General features: G+C 34.3%; 1 protein-coding gene across 3 annotated transcripts in view; it reads right to left on the bottom strand.

Annotated features, from left to right (window-relative positions):
* The window catches only part of LOC148600391 (neurexin-3-like), a 54,975-nt gene continuing 34,517 nt past the window's right edge, over positions 1 to 20,458 (bottom strand). For 2 of the 3 annotated variants that reach the window (XM_088558024.1, XM_088558026.1), the window contains 9 exons: positions 19,896 to 20,016; positions 13,689 to 14,181; positions 10,588 to 10,602; positions 8,169 to 8,442; positions 7,649 to 7,842; positions 6,894 to 7,088; positions 5,909 to 6,064; positions 4,832 to 5,452; positions 1 to 1,489 (listed from right to left, as the gene is read on the bottom strand). In XM_088558024.1, the coding sequence (XP_088414150.1) occupies positions 1,241 to 1,489; positions 4,832 to 5,452; positions 5,909 to 6,064; positions 6,894 to 7,088; positions 7,649 to 7,842; positions 8,169 to 8,442; positions 10,588 to 10,602; positions 13,689 to 14,181; positions 19,896 to 20,016 (2,318 nt within the window). In that variant the 3' untranslated portion in view covers positions 1 to 1,240. The remainder of the gene's footprint in view (positions 1,490 to 4,831; positions 5,453 to 5,908; positions 6,065 to 6,893; positions 7,089 to 7,648; positions 7,843 to 8,168; positions 8,443 to 10,587; positions 10,603 to 13,688; positions 14,182 to 19,895; positions 20,017 to 20,458) is intronic. The other variant, XM_088558025.1, reaches the window with a different exon arrangement.

The following is a 20,458-nucleotide window of genomic DNA, read 5'->3' as shown; positions in this document are numbered from 1 at the left end:
TAAAGTTGCAAAGATTTTTAATGTAAGCAATAACTTAAAAAATAAATAATTCATATAAAATTTATCAATCTATTTTACATTAATACCAAACACAATGGCATACAAGCATTCACAATTTTTCTACTGCTTTTATATCTGAAAAAAAGTTCAGTATCCAAATGTTTGATCAACCAAAATAAAATGTACATTAATATTTAAAATATTCAGTCAGGAAACTTAAAATATCTATATTTGTAAAAAGACCCTCAATGGGGACAGTTAAACCTGGACGTTTCAAACAATGAAGATCATGAACTTCAATAATTACAAACTTCATTTTAATACTTCAGTATTAAGGCTTCATCTCCAACAATATGGGTTTTCCCAAAATATAATCTATTCAATTATATCATAATACACCTAAAAATAAATTCATGTACTGCTTGTACATAAAGATAGGATTTAAAGTACCGGTAAGCATGCCTTAAATAAACTACTTAACACAGTTTAATGCTTGCAATTTATATCTCATTTTCAAATGTCAAAATTAAATAGAATGAATAGAAAGACTCAGACAGGAAAATGATACCTATTTTTTTTAAATTGAATTAAAAACAGGTATGTAAGATGACAGAACGTGTATTTAAAAATACTAAAAATATTTTTGCAATATTGATTTTGTTGTTATAGCTAAAGGAAACAATTTTTTGGCAGATCATGTACATGTACTGAACTGTTCCTTAAACAGTTAATGTTTCTATTGTTCAAACTTCTAAAATTATATAATCAGTTGTACGGCCATTTAGTAAACTAAATTTGTTGAATCTAATCCACTTTTCACAAAAGTATTGGGTGGGTGGAATGATTCTTTTAAATTTCTTACCAGATATTTGCTAGCCTAATTTTTGCTATTTGAAGTATAGTTATGTTCTAAATCCAAAGACTCATCAGTTGTAGAGAAAAAAAACATTGTATTAGTCACCAAGAAATGAAAGATTTATGAGTTATAGTACCTCAATACTAGAAACAGACATGAATAAAATCCTAATATTGAAAAACTGGCCCCAAAATTTTGTATTTTTGTCTATTTTTTGGGACTAGAGGGAACTAATTAATTTTATTTAGCATAAAGAAAGTTTAAAGCACCAAATTATCATAAAATGAAAAAAAGAAACTACTTTAAAATCATTCAATTAAAATTTTAAAAAATTATTGCATGACTGTAGCACCTCAGAGTGTTCTAGAACGGTAATCTCCGGTTTTAAGATGATGTCTGTCGACGGACCTTCGTTCTAACAACTTGCAACATAATCAACTTCCTGGCTCCAAACTTGTCACCAAGGGCAACAATTGTTCCTTTGTCTTGACTCATTGTTACATTGAAGACGTCCACACCGGTGTTGAAGGCACAGATCTCACTTCCGTTCTTTGTACGCCAAAGACGAATTGTACCATCCTTAGAACCAGACACAATTATTTCATTATCTACTGATATGGCTGAGCACCACACCTAAAAATTACAAATAAAGTAAGTATAGTAAAATCAACAAGGTAATTTACAAATATATTATAATTTCTGACATAGCAATATCATAATTTCCAGTTGTAATTTCGACATAGCTTTATTGTAATTTTGACAAAGGATGTTGTAATTATGACATGATTTATTCTTAGTTTTCTTATTGAACAACAATATTAAAAAATTACATCTCTTATTCTGTTAATAGTCTTCACTGGAGAATCCGAGGATATGACTATGGGGGTTGGAACCTCACTTTTGTTAAAAAATATTATTAATTTGCACAAAATTTGAGCCAGTATGAGCAAATAATTGTCTGGAATCCACAATTTTTACAAGTTTCTGGATAAGACCATGTTCTTCAAAATGTTTTTTTTTTTCATTTAAGCTAGCACTGTGAATTCAAAAACATCATCAAAGTGAATACATACAATAATCTGTTTGCCATGAGAAAACATAATGCCCTTTAAGTTCTATTCCAGTTTTCTATACCCAGTTCCCTACATCAAGTTTTCACAACCTAAGTAATCTGAGCACAAATACTAAATATCTCCAGTTGTTGACTGAACTCATCATAGAATTATCTGCATTCTTATTAAACTATATATAAAAACATGTCACCAAAGTCTGTTTTATATTAATTTGATACAACTATTCATTATTGATGTAATATGGTTCAATATTAGCACTTTATAGTACTATGAGAATGCAGTGAATTGTGGGAGTAGAATTCATATTTAGATTCATAATTGTAGGGCAAGGCTGCAGAAATGGTAAACAATGAGGAAATGTTAGTCATTTGTTAATTTTGGACATCAGTGATGGTTCCATCAGAACTCCATCTTTGTTGGAAAATTTTGTTAATTTTATGCAAAATTTTATCCAATAATGAGCAAATTATAGCCTGGAACCCCTTTGTATAAAATCTCTGGATTTGCTGCCGTCCTTTATTATAGCCTGGAACCCCTCTGTATAAAATCTCTGGATTTGCTGCCGTCCTTTATTATAGCCTGGAACCCCTCTGTATGAAATCTCTGGATTTGCTGCCGTCCTTTATTACAGCCTGGAACCCCTCTGTATAAAATCTCTGGATTTGCTGCCGTCCTTTATTATAGCCTGGAACCCCTCTGTATAAAATCTCTGGATTTGCTGCCGTCCTTTATTATAGCCTGGAACCCCTCTGTATAAAATCTCTGCCGTCCTTTATTATAGCCTGGAACCCCTCTGTATGAAATCTCTGGATTTGCTGCCGTCCTTTATTATAGCCTGGAACCCCTCTGTATAAAATCTCTGGATTTGCTGCTGTCCTTTATTATAGCCTGGAACCCCTCTGTATAAAATCTCTGCCGTCCTTTATTATAGCCTGGAACCCCTCTGTATAAAATCTCTGCCGTCCTTTATTATAGCCTGGAACCCCTCTGTATAAAATCTCTGCCGTCCTTTATTATAGCCTGGTACCCCTCTGTATAAAATCTCTGCCGTCCTTTATTATAGCCTGGAACCCCTCTGTATAAAATCTCTGGATTTGCTGCCGTCCTTTATTATAGCCTGGAACCCCTCTGTATAAAATCTCTGCCGTCCTTTATTATAGCCTGGAACCCCTCTGTATAAAATCTCTGCCGTCCTTTATTATAGCCTGGAACCCCTCTGTATAAAATCTCTGCCGTCCTTTATTATAGCCTGGAACCCCTCTGTATAAAATCTCTGCCGTCCTTTATTATAGCCTGGAACCCCTCTGTATAAAATCTCTGCCGTCCTTTATTATAGCCTGGAACCCCTCTGTATAAAATCTCTGCCGTCCTTTATTATAGCCTGGAACCCCTCTGTATAAAATCTCTGCCGTCCTTTATTATAGCCTGGTACCCCTCTGTATAAAATCTCTGCCGTCCTTTATTATAGCCTGGAACCCCTCTGTATAAAATCTCTGCCGTCCTTTATTATAGCCTGGTACCCCTCTGTATAAAATCTCTGCCGTCCTTTATTATAGCCTGGAACCCCTCTGTATAAAATCTCTGCCGTCCTTTATTATAGCCTGGAACCCCTCTGTATAAAATCTCTGCCGTCCTTTATTATAGCCTGGAACCCCTCTGTATAAAATCTCTGCCGTCCTTTATTAAATTTATCACATTCTGGCCATTTGGTCAAACAGCTAAAGGGTTGTTGTTGTTTTTAAAAACATTCTTTTTTAATAAACTGTTACCACAGAGAAAAGTTTTGCTTGTTCGATATTGTCAATATAAAGGTGTGTTTGCTAAATATTATTTTTTGTGTTGCTTTCATATTTTGTACAATAATATGAAATTACAAAATTATAATTTCTGTGTTACCACTACAAAATGCACTAGGCAACAGATGGATGAACATGCAATTCAACTTTTCTGAAGGCCATAAAAAACCACCTCGCCACTCTGTGTGGCAGGGTATAAAAAGTGGTCGCATAATTACAACATGTAATATAATATCATGAAATAGGAAAGGACTGAGGAATTGGAATATCTGACAAATTAAAGATGTGAAATACTTCAAATGGAAAATTCTTTTTAAAATAATATGTGATTATGAGTGGCAAAAATGTGAGTAGCTGGGGATTAATTGTTTTTTTTATCCCATCACATTGAGATAAGAGGGATTTAGTAAAGATGGAATTCAAATAAAAATGTCCACATGAACTATAAGAAACCTTAATGTTTAACTTTTAAGATTAAATTAAAAAGTCAACAAACCAAGGCTGCAGGGGTATATGCATAAAATTGGCATGAATTTGTGATGCAATGATGGTAATACATCTATATCATTGACTTAGCATAAGGGGTTCATGTTGAAACGAACTTATCTTAACACTTAACATTAAATTTTGACATTAAATCAACAGACCATAACTGGGGGTATATGCATAAAATTCGCATGACTTTGTGATGCAATGATGGCAATGCATGTGTACACAAAATATCATTGACCTAGCATAAGGGGTTCATGTTAAAATGAACCTATCAAAAAACTTGACGCTGGAAAAGTAATACCTAAGTATCGTCTTCCCCGACTTTCATCGCAAGCGAGACAAAAATCCCTTGACTTTTATTAGTCTTAATTTAGTGACAGGTGTCATTTATTTAATGCTCAGTCACCTGTAATCTATCTACTGTGCCAAAATGACTTTTTGCCTGCATTATTTTAGTTCATACCATTATTAGTTTAACTTAACTTGCATGTATCTGCATACATATGTTCGTTCATTAAAAATCAATTGAGGGATACTTAACTGTAGGGAAGGTTTATCTAAATAGTTCCAAATTAAGTAGTGTTCTTGACCTTTGAATCATACTTATTATGTACCTCATCAGTGTGACCTCTCAAGGTCTGCACAGGCTTTTCTATGGTCATATCCCATAATTTCATTGTGTTATCAGCTGAAGCTGATACAAGATATCTATTGTCCTGTGATAAGGTCACAGCCTTGACCTCTCTATTGTGAGCATGACCTCCGGCATCAAGTAACTGTCTGTCAGCCTGTCCTGTTCGTAATTTCCAAACAACTAGGTCTCCATTTCTTAATCCTGTACATGCCTCTTCCTGTGGCAAAATGGCTGTGCATTCTGGGTTGGCGTCAAGTCGTAAAACATTAGCATCATTGATGTTGTAACTTGTCAATGTCATGTCAAAAACAACAAACTCGGCATAATTGTCGAAAGAATTTGTGAATCCTGCTACACAGTAGCGATCGTTCTGTGATAACGCTAAAAAGTTTATGTAATCATTGTTTCCTACTGGTGCGTCATATCTCATTTCTTTGATTGGCTGATTTCCAAGAAGATCCCATACAACTATACTAGTTGCATTGCCGAATTTGTCTGATCGTCCAAATACAACTTTGTCTGGATCTGACATAACGCACAAAGCTGAGCATGTCTCATCAACACCCATATCTAATGGTTTGCCTGTTACAAAGTCCCATATCTAAAAGATGACACAGAAAACATTTTTAAAACTTTCAACTTTAAAGAATATAATTCAGAATTCATTGAAATGTTTATATTATTGAAAAAAAAATGTGACAGCAATAATAAGATCTAAGATCTAACATTTTTAATAGAGTTTTCTTTCTCAATAATAATTACTGAGAAAGAAAACACTAATACAAATGTTATTGATAATTTTGCAAAAATTAAAATTGCATTTTGGGTAATATTTGCAATGAATAATTTCTAAATTCACACTTCTGGTATGATGTAATAAATTCAACACCTTTCACACATATTGGACTCAAACCCTGACATTGTTGTGGTATCTTAATTAAAAGCAATTTTTTATCCATTCAATGATTATTTTTATCATATACTGTAGATATTTTAATTTTCATGGTTTGTGATTTTTGTGGATTCTGTCAAGTGCACAAATCATCAAAATACTTGCCTGCAATTTTTTCACTGTGACACCTTTCCTTGTGGAATATTCATTAATTTCAAGATCAGCATGAACAGCACCAACCAACAAACGATCGTTACAGGCCAAGTGTAGATTGGTTGAACCAACAGTATCTCCCTTCATTATCCTGAGTAGTTCTCCAGTCTGAAAGAAATTATATAAATCAATCAATAATAAATACAATATTTCATGGGGCACATCTAAATACAACTGTAGAGGTCATTCCCTGAACAGATGGGGCAAATACTGAAACACTATTCAAGCTAGATACAGCTCTGAATTTTGATTGCTGTTAAATATTTGAAACAGGATAAGAATTTGACTAGAATCAAAGTGGCATTGCTTAGACCCTTATTCATAAATGGTTTCAGTCAAAACCCCCATAATCAATCCCTGCCTACGATTGGTGGCATGGCAACTCATCATATCATTATGGCATCTCATAAGCCAATCCCATATATTGGTGTACAAAGTTACTGAGGAAATCAAAAGTTGGAAAAAATATAGAACAGAATTGAGCTTTCTTCCATTTCGACATTCTACTTGAATAAACATTAAAATCTTTCATGAATTTATTGTACAATCACTATGTATGAGGTTGGGCAAGAAGGCAGACAAGCCCAACTTTTAGACGTTTGTTGATGCAGAAAGCCATGCTATATATAGCCCAAAAGTCTTTCCTGTGAGTCTAACACATTGTATAATGGGACAGCATTATTGAACTCACAAAACTATTCCATCGCCATGGAGGATCAATCCCTAAATAGCTTGGTGATACGTCAGTGACAAACCGCTTCACTAAATAGCTTGGTGACAGGCCAGTGACAAACCGCTTCACTAAATAGCTTGGTGACAGGCCAGTGACAAACCGCTTCAGCTAAAGAATCAATCTTTTAGTCAAGTCAATTAACTGGCTACCTACTACAACACAGGTAGGTCATCCTGAAGCAGTAAATTGATGAAGTCATTATACCTGCATATTCCAGACTTGTGGTGGCCCTAGAGTTGATCCGGTGACAACAGTACGTCCATCTTCATTCATCAAACAGCAATCTACGCGGACTTCATCACCAGCAGCTCCGGGTGTGACAGCACCACTGGCAGAGTGGTAAGTGACAAGTTGTTGAGTTCCTTGGTTGTTGACTAAGACAGTTCTTACATTCTGCACCTGTGGGTAAAAATGATATGAATGATACTTTTTGTTTCTTTATTGATGTTTAGGTTTCACTCAAACATATCAGTTCACTGTAAATTTCAATACTTGTCTCAAAAGAGGTGCTTTTTAAAAAAAATATTAGTAATTTTGTAAACTTCCTATTATTGATGCAGAAAATGCCAGAATGATATTCTAAAATTGACAATAAACAACATTTTTTATTATGAATATTTTCAAAAATCAATGACTGGATGCTACCATTTATGACATTATCTTTTACTTCTAAATACATAATAAAGTTCTCCTTACAGCTCTTTAAAGTTTCCCCTATACAGAAGTAGACTATGTTAACTTAATAAGAGAAATAAACTGTATCTGATGCTTCACCAGACCTACCCCTCATGACTCTTTCTTGAAAAAATGAAAACATTGTGCTGTATTTACTCATGGTATTTGATGCTTCATCATATCCACCCATTATGACTTTCTTACATGATAAGATGAAGGCAAGGTGTTGTATTTGTTAATGGAGTTTGATGCTTCACCAGATCCACCCATTATGACTATCTTACTTGATAAGATGAAGACATGGTGCTGTATTTATTCATGGTGTTTGAAGCTCCACCTGATCCACCCATCATGGTACCAGAACCAGAGGCGAGATCGTAATCAGCTGTAGTAGACTCTCCAGCATCCATGGCACTGTACATCTTGTTGGCTGAGTAAGACGAAGATTGTCCACCTGAGCTGTATCCAGCACCAAATCCTGAGTGAAGTAACAAGATAAGGAGTTTGAAATAAGTTTAAGAAAAACAGTTAAAGATGCTTCTTAATTTACATACTACTACCCCGTTAAACAATAATTAACAATTTTAATCACAAAACTTTTATCAGAAACCACTTTAGTTACTAAAAATATTGTAGACATGGATAATCAAATTGCAGTTACCCCCCTCAGCATCTGCCTCTATCTTTACCAAACTTTAACACTTAATCTTTTGTCTCCAACCATACATTACTTCCTTTATCATTTGCTTATAGATTAACAATAATATGTCTCCTCAAACTTTGCCTCATGCCATACATAATTACCTGTAGCTCCACCACTACCTCCACCACCCATAATGGTTCGGGTTGTTGTTGAAGAGAACTCCCCACTTGACATCCCATATCCCCCTCCAGCTCCTCCTCCACTCATACCAGATCCTCCGCCCATTCCAGCTCCTCCACCTGTGGTAGCTGTAGAACTTTGGTTGTAGGCTGTGAAAGCTGAACTACTACCTCCTCCTCCCATACCAGAGCCTCCACCCATACCTCCTCCCGCACCACTGCCTGCACCTCCAGCACCACCATTAACAACAGTTACCTAAAGGGAGATAACTTAGTATAATGTCTTCAGTTTGAAGATAAATTAATGGCCAGATAAATGAAATTTCATAAAAAAAATAATGGTATATATCTTCATAAATAGACTTAAATTTAACATATATGCACAAATGCAATGATTTCCAATAAAAATATTGATTCATTTTACAAATCTGCCAAAATAAAAATTTCATTGCAAAGTCATGTTATAAAGACATGGTTATATCCTTTTTTAACAAAATAAGAAATCAATAAAAAAAAACACAACATTCCAGAACTAGTAAAAAATAGTACCAACAATAGATGCTTAATTTATTCATTAATAGAACAAGAGGCTCCAAGGAGCCAGAATCGCTCACCTGGTTAAATTTAGTCTTTCTAGGGGAATAAATTTAACAAGGAGTTGTTCAAAAATTTTGACTCAAGAAGACTTTGGTAGGACTTATCATAAGAGGATCATTTCAGCAATTGGAAAAAGGAAGAAAGAAAGTTTCTTTCTATCTATAATAGTTTTCAAGATGAAAACTGTAAAATTGTCATTTTTCATCTTTCAAGTGCAATAACTCTTACAAAGAGTCATCTGACAACTTTGATTCCTTGAAGACTTTTGTAGGCCTTAAAATATGGATCATTTTAGCATTAAAGAATTCGGCTGAACCTAATGGTTTTGGATATATAATAAGCAAAAAAATACTGTCTGACCCTTATGTTCTATTTTTAGTAACAGTGGCCATGTTTTTTAATGGATCAAAAATCTCCACATCAATTCTTTGCAGGATACCCCAAGGAATATTTATACCAAGTTTGGTTCTAACTGGTCACATAGTTTCAGAGGAGAAAACTTCTGAAAGAAATAACATTGAAAATAGCAAAAAACGTAAAAAAAAGGGCCATAACTCCAATATGGCTAAACAGATTAAAATGAAAATTTGACCACAGATAGATTTCAACATGCTGAAGACTTTTATCCCACATCAGAATTTTCATGAACCTAATGGTTTAGGAGATATATGCAAAAAACTACTGTGTGACCCCTATGTTCTATTTTTAGTAATGACTGCCATGTTTTTCAACAGAACAAAATTCTCCATACCAGTTCTATGCAGGATACCCAAAGAAACATTCATACCAAGTTTGGTTCCAATTGGTCAAGTTGTGTCAGAGGAAAAGAGTTTTGAAAATTGTTAACAAGGATGATGGACAACGATGATTATGGATGTTAAGTGATGGCAATAGAACTTAAACTAAGTTCTAAAAAACCACTAAAAACCACTTTATATGAACAATCTAATAACAAGCTCAGAAAAAACCACAGCAGAAGGAAAATGGCTTATTCACCATATATACTAGTATTCTTGTTATATTATATGATTTTTAAGTCAAGGAAAAGGGAAAACTTTCATGAATATCAAATGTGAAACTAGGGGTTCAAGTTGGTGGTGGTTCCAGGTCTAGGAACCATAATTTCTGACCTATGACCTTTAAAATTTCATTTAAATGGATCCTGGACCTTCAAAATAAACAATTTGTTGCACACTTGTGTTTTTCCAAGTGTGGACCATCTATTGGAAACTTGCAAAAGTCAAGGACCTTCCACTTGAAAGTAAATTTGAACCCCAGTTGACATTTTCGCTTAAATTTCATCTTCCCATTATAGACAATGAAGTGTTGCCAAAAGAAAAAAAACAGAAAAGGAGACTTCTTGATTTCAATCATACCACAACCTAAATTTAATACAATATTCTATGATGAAAACAAAAAGTTAAATATTACAAGGCCTACATTATTACAAGTTTAGATTATTAAGGAGAATGTTTCATAGAGTGTGAAATTAATTCAGGTTTGATCACTGTTAAACTATGTAAGGAAAGGCTAGTGTATTGTGTCAATGATATTTGGGGGGGGGGGGAAGGTGTAGGGAGGGAAAGCAAAAAATCATAAATTTCAATGGCTAAAACAAACAAGCTACTATGCAAAAATTTTAAAACCAACAAATTTCATATTTTGTTCAAAACCAAACACTTATAATGGCCAATGAATTAAAGATATCTTTTTTTTTGAGGGGGTGGGTAGGGTCAGATATACATGTAATGCAAAATATTACATTTTACAAATTAGAAACGTTTTTATATAAAAAACCACTTACTGCTCCTTCCTCTAGCTGCAGATAAATAATAACAAATCAACAACTAGTGAGTTATTAACTGATTGATTGTGCTTTAACATCCAATGACAGATACTTCATGCTTTTCTGAACAAGAACCTTTGACCAATTGAATAGACCCCTTTTTGTAATAGACCAACACACAGTGCCATATTTTTACATGCTGTGCTACATCACAGAAGCAAATGCCTGCATGTAGGCTGACCCAATTTGGCAATGAATTTTCTTGAGCCCTTAATTTTCATCACTGACAAAATGCTTCCAGAATGCAAAAAAATTCTGACCTCATTATGTAATCTGAAATCTCAGACACATTATTCACATCATGAGGCAACTTGTTCTCACTCCACAATGTGTCCACCCCCTTCAGGCTAGAAACCACTAATTCCACTTCCCATAGGCTTCTATGCTAATTTCACAATATTCAATGGCTTCTCTGGACTTTACCTTAACTTTAACCTGCAGAGGACTATATATCAGCATGATTCTACATATGTCAGCTCACAATTCTCAGAATGGCATGTGGGGTTAGCAGACTTGCAGTGCAGTACTGGTCACCGGAAGTGAGGAGTCTATAAATAGCATGGGAAATCCCAGTGTTTTCACAAGATAGGGGTATATTTAGAAATCATTATGGAGATTAGGCTTCACATCACAAGAAGCAAAATGCACCTATAAAATGTACAGAAATGTTTTTCCTTTCAGAAACTGTTTAAATTTTTTAAATAAGATGAGAACTTTTTTCACAGCACTATGAGGAACAGGGGAAATTTCTGCGTAGGACTATTTTTGCGTACGTTCCAAATGCTCATTGGTTGAATTGGTGGTCTGTAACCCTAACACCATGTGCTCTGCAGAGAAGCAGTTGACAAACAATTTTTTAAAGTCTTCAATGTGACTTGGCCAGAAATTGAACCCACAAACTCCAGCACTTGAGGCGAGCACATTAACCTGATATCCTAAGACAGTTGTGAAATTTTTATATTTATTTATGACAGAGCCGATCAATATGGGTCACTGCAGTTGCAGTAATAATTATTTCCATCAATAATTTACAAAAATTATAATAACAACAAATTAAAACATTCATAACATTGCAATTTTTTAATTTAATCAGAGAATTATCTCCCTTGGGAAATCATCAACCTAGATGTATGAAACCAGCGATGATTTTTTTTCTACCTATAATAATATTAGCTATACAAAAACCTAAATCAGCAAACACAATGTAAATATTCCTAAATCAAAACATCTATAAAACTGACAAATATCCAGTATTCACTGAGGTATCAAAACATCTATAAAACTGACAACTATCCAGTATTCACTGAGGTATCAAAACATCTATAAAACTGACCACTATCCAGTATTCACTGAGGTATCAAAACATCTATAAAACTGACAACTATCCAGTATTCACTGAGGTATCAAAACATCTATAAAACTGACAACTATCCAGTATTCACTGAGGTATCAAAACATCTATAAAACTGACAACTTTCCAGTATTCACTGAGGTAAAGCGGATGATTGTAACGGCTTTAACAGTCATCCCAAGATGGAGAATGGAAATTAGGGTAGGAATATTTTTCTTTAATAAAGTTGTCTATTCCAATTATTCAACAAAATAAATATGACAGATAGTCATTCATCAATGCATGATATTTGAAGTGGGAGGCATATGGGTAAAATGTATGATTAATGAAAAATTACAAAGTAAAAATATTGGCAGGATGACCGTCATGAAGAATCTTCTTTTTACAAACCAACATTCATTTCTTAAAAAACGTGTGTGATATGTTATGGATGAAAACTGATTGAAAAAAAAATTTGGCATGTATGACCTACTGCTTGGGTTATCCAATTTTAGCAAACCAAAATATTTTGCACTTCAAATCGAAAAAAGGAACAGATATGATGAAACATCAAAAATGCTCCATTTTATAACCTCATACCTCAATGGCCAGATAAATAAAATGAAATGAAATTAATGACTTCACTTTTCATAAAAAAAAAAAATACTGGTATATATCTTCATAAATAGACTTAAGTAGTGATTCATGCATGTCAAAAACCCACCAAACTAAGTTTTATTTCTTGTTCAGAAACAGATCACATGACCAGTCTTAGTTGTTCATTTGGGGGTTGTGCTTTTGAGATACCCCATAAAATTTATATAGATTGTACATGAAATTAGCACTTCGAGTTATCGTTCTTCAATTGGCTTGACCTGGTTGATTTTAGTGGGAAGTTTAAGTGTAGTTTTCGCAAAAGTATAGATCTAAATACAGAAAAGACTATTGTCACATAAAAATATAGAATAAGTAGACCTAAAAAGCATCATTTGTTCCGTGGGTTTCTCTACACCATGAATCACCATAGGCAGTGTCTGAATATAATATGGACTGGTACTTTAATTCAACATATGCAAATAGGATGAGCTTCAAAGCTCCTTAGACCACAGGTAAAAAATTGATAAACACATAACCAACATTTCGTGCAACACACAGATTGCATCTGTGTAAAACAAAAAGAAACTAGTCCTATTTGAATTGAAATAAATCATAGAAACTCAACTACAACATTGTTTTACCATTGGCTAGCCATTCATGTTATTTAACTATTGCTCAGGGTAAAACAATGCAATATAAATGGCCAGACTGTGGTAAAACAATGAAAAAATGGAGTTTCCCTGTTATATTTCTTAAACAATTTCCAATTAAAATATTGATTAATTTTACTGATCTATCAAATCTAAAATTTCCTTGCAAGTCATGTAAGTAAAGAAAGGCTTATATTCATTTTTCTAATTATTAAAAAGAACAGATACTGTTTTTTATTGCAATAACTGATTTATATGAAAAAAAAAAGTTCCCCTTCTATTATTCTACTTTTAAATGGTGTTAAAAGCATCAACAACATTATGGAAAAGTGGGGGGGAGGGCATCCTTAATGATTTAGTGCGACAAACAGTGAGACCTATCTAAACAGAATCTCTTTTGGACTCAATCAAATCTATCATTTGATAGACACTGGCAATAAAACACAATTTTTTTAGTTCCCTCTTCAGTATAAACATCTTACCTTAGCTCCACCTGCACCAGCACCAGGTCCACCTCCAAGGGCTTGAGCCACTGGCAGATTGGTTGCAGTCGGAGCAGAAATGACAGGTCCACCTGGTCCTCCGCCACCCCCAGCAAAGGCAGGTACGCCAGGTTTTAGACCCCAAAATGCCCACATTAAGCTTGCTAAAAATGCCATTGTTCCTAAAATAGCTCCCATAACAGCACCAGCTCTTGCTCCACCCCCTGCTGCAGTGACAGGCACTGCACCTATCCCGCCTCCTGTTAGACCAGCAGCGATTGGTGTTCCAGAACCTCTTGGTCCTGGTAGTCCTCCTCCTCCTCCTGACAGAGATCCTGGTCCACCGACACCAACATTACCCCCTGGACCACCACCACCTGTACCAGTTCCTCCTGTCCCAGGGACAACAACACCTCCTCCTCCTATATCAGGAGGAATAGGGTATGGTCCACCTTCTGGGGGAATAGGGGTCCGTGGTGGAGCTGTTGGCCTCCTGAAATGATAACAATAGTTTAACTACCTATGTGGAGTAATAATTGCCCGTTGAATTACATGGAGTAATGATTGCTTTTTCATATTCAGTCATGATTCCACTCAATCATTCATATTAAAGTCACTGTGGTCTCTTAACACACATATATCCCTTTACCATAATATAGTTGGTATATTTTGCAGGGTGCTAATTTTGGTATATTATATTGGTCTGTCTTAAAATGCTAAAAATAACTCAGCAAAATATTGACTCTAGGCGTAAGTACTTAGTGCACCACTTAGCATCAACCAAATATAGTCCACGCTGGATTTCCCTACATTTGAATGGCGGCTATCCCAAAAGGAAAGGGAGAACCTGGATATAACAGCAGACAACAGTTTTACTGGAAAAAGAAATTGAATAACCAATTGAAATTATGCTATCAATTAAAATTATTGTTAGCAAGCTCAAAAGGAGAAGATCCACCTGCTTTAAATGGATTTAAATGTAAAGCACTTGATGGATTATCTCCTTTTGGCTTTATTCAATAGTAATTATAAACCTTTATGCAAATCTACATATGATACCCAACCTTCCAGTAAAGTTTAAGTCCCTTGAGTGTTTTTTTTTGAGTGGCATGTAAAAACCTTAATTTGGATTATCTCCCTTTGGAGGCCTCTGATGGTAATTATATTCCTTCATGTAAATCTACATGTAATACCCAACCTTTGTACTAAATTTTATAAAAATCCCTTGAGCAGTTTAGGAGGAGTTGCACTTATGAGGTATTACAATGTAAAACTCTATATTTGAATTGTATCCCTTTGGAGTCCTCCTACAGTAATTATATTCCTTCATGCGCAATGGGGGATCCAGGGAGTAGTCCACGGTGCACCAGGCCACATCCTTGCTGAACCTCATTTATTTTAAAGGTGACCATTCTTAATGAGGTAACTTACAAACAAAATAAATCTTTCATCGTAGTAATTGATTTAATTGCACTACCCTAAGGTGTCGACAGTACAGGACCCTAAGGTGTCAAAATGACAGTACAGGACCCTAAGGTGTCAAAATGACAGTACAGGACCCTAAGGTGTCGACAGTACAGGACCCTAAGGTGTCAAAATGACAGTACAGGACCCTAAGGTGTCGACAGTACAGGACCCTAAGGTGTCAAAATGACAGTACAGGACCCTAAGGTGTCAAAATGACAGTACAGGACCCTAAGGTGTCGACAGTACAGGACCCTAAGGTGTCAAAATGACAGTACAGGACCCTAAGGGGTCAAAATGACAGTACAGGACCCTAAGGTGTCAAAATGACAGGGATCAAGGAGTTTTACCTGGTATTTAATTGTCAAAATGACAGTACAGGGATCAAGGAGTTTTACCTGGTATTTAATTGTCAAAACAACAAAGATAACTTCAGATTAACCATGTAAAGCAGCTGACCAGACCCAAAACTTCTGCAAATACCTGAATGATAGTATTTTTAGCCGAGAAAATGTCACAATTTTCAAACTTAGTAGAATTTTGTGATGGCCTAAATGATCATCTGTTCAAGCATCGTTTTGGAAAAAAAATATAAAACCTTCATGTTGATGATTCCTGCTAAACATGGTGTTGGTATGTATACAGCAACTCATTAATGAACAGAAATACCAAACCTACTGTGAAATCTATGCTTCTAGAAAATTAGTTAATTGACCCATCCCAGGAATAAATTTTGAGGTCCTTAAGAGCAAGGGGCCCAAGAGAAGAGTGTTCTTGCAATTGGTGAGAAAAAGATGCTGGACTCAAATATTAACCTCCTTAAAATTGCTGCCTTTGCAGTTATGGTTTCTTATCCTGATCAGACGATGTCATTAAAAAAAAATATAGTGACTGATAATTACACATATTCCATGCGTATTACCAGCTCACAAATTAAATCTAGAAATATATAAAAGAAAAAAAAAACATGAAGAAGCACTCAATTGTCTTAGTGTGGTAATACTAACGATGGCACCATGTATTACTTTATCACACAATGCAGAAGTTGTGAAAAAATAGTGAAATCCTGTTTTCTGTTGTAAAATGTGAAGTTTAGGCTTCTGGCACAGGGTTATGATGCTACAAGATTAAAGTCATCACTAGGTCTCAGTATCGTATTAATTTTCCCATAGAATTCTATAGTGAAGTGCATATTTTTAGGATTTTTTAAAAAATATGTAAATTGATTCAATAAAACTTTCACTTATGTAGCATTTCTAAGGACATGTGAAAAAATAATTTCCCGCAGAGAAAATAGGGTGAGTCCACGAAGATCGGACAGAAAAGTAGTCTTGAACTATAAATAGCCATTTTCCCTACTTTCACTTTCATTTTACACTCACCAAACCAACCTTTTCAGTGGAACATTTTTATGATATTATGTTAGATTTTCTCTTAAAAAAAGTTCTTCATCTTCCAGTGTAATGTTTGCTCTATTTTATAAGTCATTGTTCATATCTTTTGACAAAACAGTAGTTTGTAGAGAGGCAAAAAGAAAATGCACTATATTTTTATAGCATCCATGTTTTGACGTACACCCGCTCAGGGATATGCAATACGATACTGGTACCTATTACTAATAAACATTTCAATATAATCCTAAAAGTTGTTGTTTGTCTGCTAGAGTATTCATTTTCATACTGAAAATTCAGAATATCATTGCCCTGCTGCAAACATGAGTTTTCTATTAAAATTTTTATATAGGTACCCTATTCCAGGCACAAGACTAATATCTCAATGTTAGCCAGAAAATATTACTTTTGATAAAAAGCTGCTGCATTAGTCAAACTAAGCAAATTTGTGGTTTATTCTGACATGGTAGATACATGAGCTGTACTATGAGTTCCATGTCATTATTCAATCCCCACTTGTGAGTTCCATATATGGAAATATTAATATCCGAACCTCCTTTTTTGTCTGTAACTCAAGGGAGCCTCTTGTTTATAGTAAGTATATGTACCGGTACAACCAACTGTTTTAAACTATAGATATGGTCATTTCAATTATAATAAATCCAGAAAAAATTATACCAATATCATAGTTTTAAAAAAATATAGCTTTTCATATGCAGAAAATACAGATTTAAGCCATTTTGGTATCCCAGGCAGATACAAATGGACCTCAATATGACAGGAAAAGGATTTTTTCTTTAAAACAGATAGTTATGATGCAAGAAAAATAGTTTACTGGTGTAAATATTATAATAACAATTGTCTGCTTTAGATACTTTTTGAAAAAATTCAGTTTTTATATGAAAAAACACCATTATTTTTCTTGCCGCATTAGAATCTGTCCTTTTGAACCACTAAAAAAAGTCCACTAAAAAATTGGCTGTTGACTTTTGTGACATTTCTGTGTTTAAATCAACCACACAGTTATATGGCAACTCATTTTAGCTATTTTTTAAAAAAAAAAAACAAAAATTAAAAAAATATTCATTTTTTCATATATAAGAGGCAATGTATGGAAAATGACTATTTTCAAGTCCTAACCACATACTTAAAATGTGTTGTAACTTGAAAACTATCCTTTATGCAGGAGTATTACTTGCTTTAGGTTACCTGAATATAGATATGCTCATCATAAATAGTAAAGATATTAATTTTATTGAACTGATATCCTACAAATTCATGAAAACAAAATGTATTTCCAAATTTGGTAAAGATTAACCATAAATGCAAAAAACCAGAGCTACCATAAAAAATCAGGTTCAAAATTTGGCTAATTCATCTTAAAAGTGTTACCTGCATTGGGGTACTACTTTTTCAGCTGGTAAAGACCACTTGCTGAATATCCAACTTTACTTGAAAAACTGGCTTACTAGGTCTCAGTATCGTATTAATTTTCCCATAGAATTCTATAGTGAAGTGCATATTTTTAGGATTTTTTAAAAAATATGTAAATTGATTCAATAAAACTTTCACTTATGTAGCATTTCTAAGGACATGTGAAAAAATAATTTCCCGCAAAGAAAATAGGGTGAGTCCACGAAGATCGGACAGAAAAGTAGTCTTGAACTATAAATAGCCATTTTCCCTACTTTCACTTTCGTTTTGCACTCACCAAACCAACCTTTTCAGTGGAACATTTTTATGATATTATGTTAGATTTACTCTTAAAAAAGTTCTTCATCTTCCAGTGTGATGTTTGCTCTATTTTATAAGTCATTGTTCATATCTTTTGATAAAACATTAGTTTGTAGAGAGGCAAAAAGAAAATGCACTATATTTTCATAGCATCCATGTTTTGACGTACACCCGCTCAGGGATATGCAATACGATACTGGTACCACTACAGAAGTTTTATGGTTGTTATCATGAACTTGTGGATTGTTACAGTGAATCCATCTGCACCATGAAAACTGATTTGTTCAACGTGTCAGTTTTCCTTTCCTCTTTCGTCTACCCCGGACTTGACTTTTTATTAGCAACTTGGCAGGTGTTTCTAGAAAAGCAGAGGACCATAACCCTACCAGTGCACCTGGTCCATTCTCCCCTAAATTTTTAGAGGAGTCCAAGTTGCTAAATTACTTTTGTTACTTTGTATGTATTATTTTAGTTACTTTATGTTCTTCTGTGTTCTTTGTCTGTTTTCCATGTCTGGTCTTTGTCTTTGGATTACATTCTTTTGATTTCTGCTAGAATCTTTGTTCCCTTGATTACTCTTTAATATTTCAAAATAGCATCAGTACGTAGTCATAGAGCTCGATGACTCTCAGCATGTTGAAACTAAGCACACCAGCAGTTGGAACTCGACTTTTGTATGGATTAGGGGGTGAAACAAATCAGGCAAATTGATGTTTATGTTGAATTTCACTTGGGACCACCCCAAAATTTCTTTCTACATCTGCCACTGATGCACATCTACATGTGATATCCAACCTTCCTATAAAATTTCATAAAAATCACTTGAGCAGTTTAGTAGGAGTTGTGTTTACAAGATATGTGGACAGACAGATGGATGGATGGACAGACTTACAGACAGGATGATTGATGCATGTGTATACCCCCTCAAGCCTTTGCTTTGGGGGTATAATATAGAGCATTTTCACGTACCCAATACCCTAACAATGAGGGAGAGGTTGGCTTAAGGAGATTTTCATAAATTGATGATGCAAACAAAAATAATTTGGCCATCTTTTACTGTCCGATTGGAGGCATTTCTGAGCAGCAGTTTGACAGACAGACAGACAGACACTTTAAAAACATTTTATGCTCCACAACTTGATTGGGTGAGGTATAAATATAAATTGGACCTGCAATAACTTAAGAGAAAAGGGTGTAATTATAATTCAAGTTAAGTGTTTAAACAACCTCTTTTAAGTGAATGTTTTTGAATGAACCAGGCAAAATAGGAAAAATCAGAAACATGCATGTCAAAAACACACAGATCTGACATTATATTTTCAGGGATGATTTCTGTATTTGAAAAGACCACTATTTGATCTCTGCATCACTGGATTTATTCAGAAAATTTCCAATAAAAAAACGAGATTTTTGACAGAGTTGTCTGCCCTTGAAATGTTTTTCAAATTTCAAATAAATTATAACTCAATCTACCAAAATGATATGGAAAATCTTTCCCATTTTTTCCTTGATTCTGGTTGAGAATAGTCAAATTAAACTTCCAAATTTTATTTCATACCATGTTTTACCCTTTGCCTGATTCTTATAGAGACTGATACATTACAAATATAGAACTTACACTTTCTTGACAAGTATGTAGCCAGGTTTTCCATTGGTAATGATGTAATAAGTACCGAACCATGATGCACCAGTTGCTGATTCTCCGCGATCTATGAATCTATTGTCCTTGTAGAAAACTCCTGCAAAAGTTTTTCTGGTTTTAGCAACATTTCCAAAAAGGTTAAATCATTAGTTCTTTTATTTTCGTTCAGAACAAATGTCTTCTGTCTTAAAAAAAAATCAGGGGTAAGTACACCATTTATGTGCATAAACAGTTAAACTTGTTATGCTTTAAAAAAAAAAATTAGCAGGTGAATACTGTGGAAGTATAAAGGATTGTATAAACAATTTATCATATTTTTTTAATTATGGAGAAAATTCTCAGTTTCTATCACTTCAAAAACCCCAATTTATTGCAATATTCAAGTGGTGGATCCCAATATTCTGAAAAGTGATTTTCTGTATAATTAACAACATTTTTTTTTAGCATAAGAGACTTACTCCTGGGCCCTGGATCCACTAATGTATTCTATCTACACTTTTTACTTTCCTAACAAAGACTCTTAGATTTTACACAGAACT

The sequence above is a fragment of the Perna viridis genome, chromosome 13 (genome assembly GCF_037379345.1).
Source record: "Perna viridis isolate PV_CMFRI_1.1 ecotype Kerala chromosome 13, ASM3737934v1, whole genome shotgun sequence".
Taxonomy (NCBI): domain Eukaryota; kingdom Metazoa; phylum Mollusca; class Bivalvia; order Mytilida; family Mytilidae; genus Perna; species Perna viridis.
Note: the sequence above shows the minus strand (reverse complement) of the source record. Positions and strands in the feature narration are given on the sequence as shown.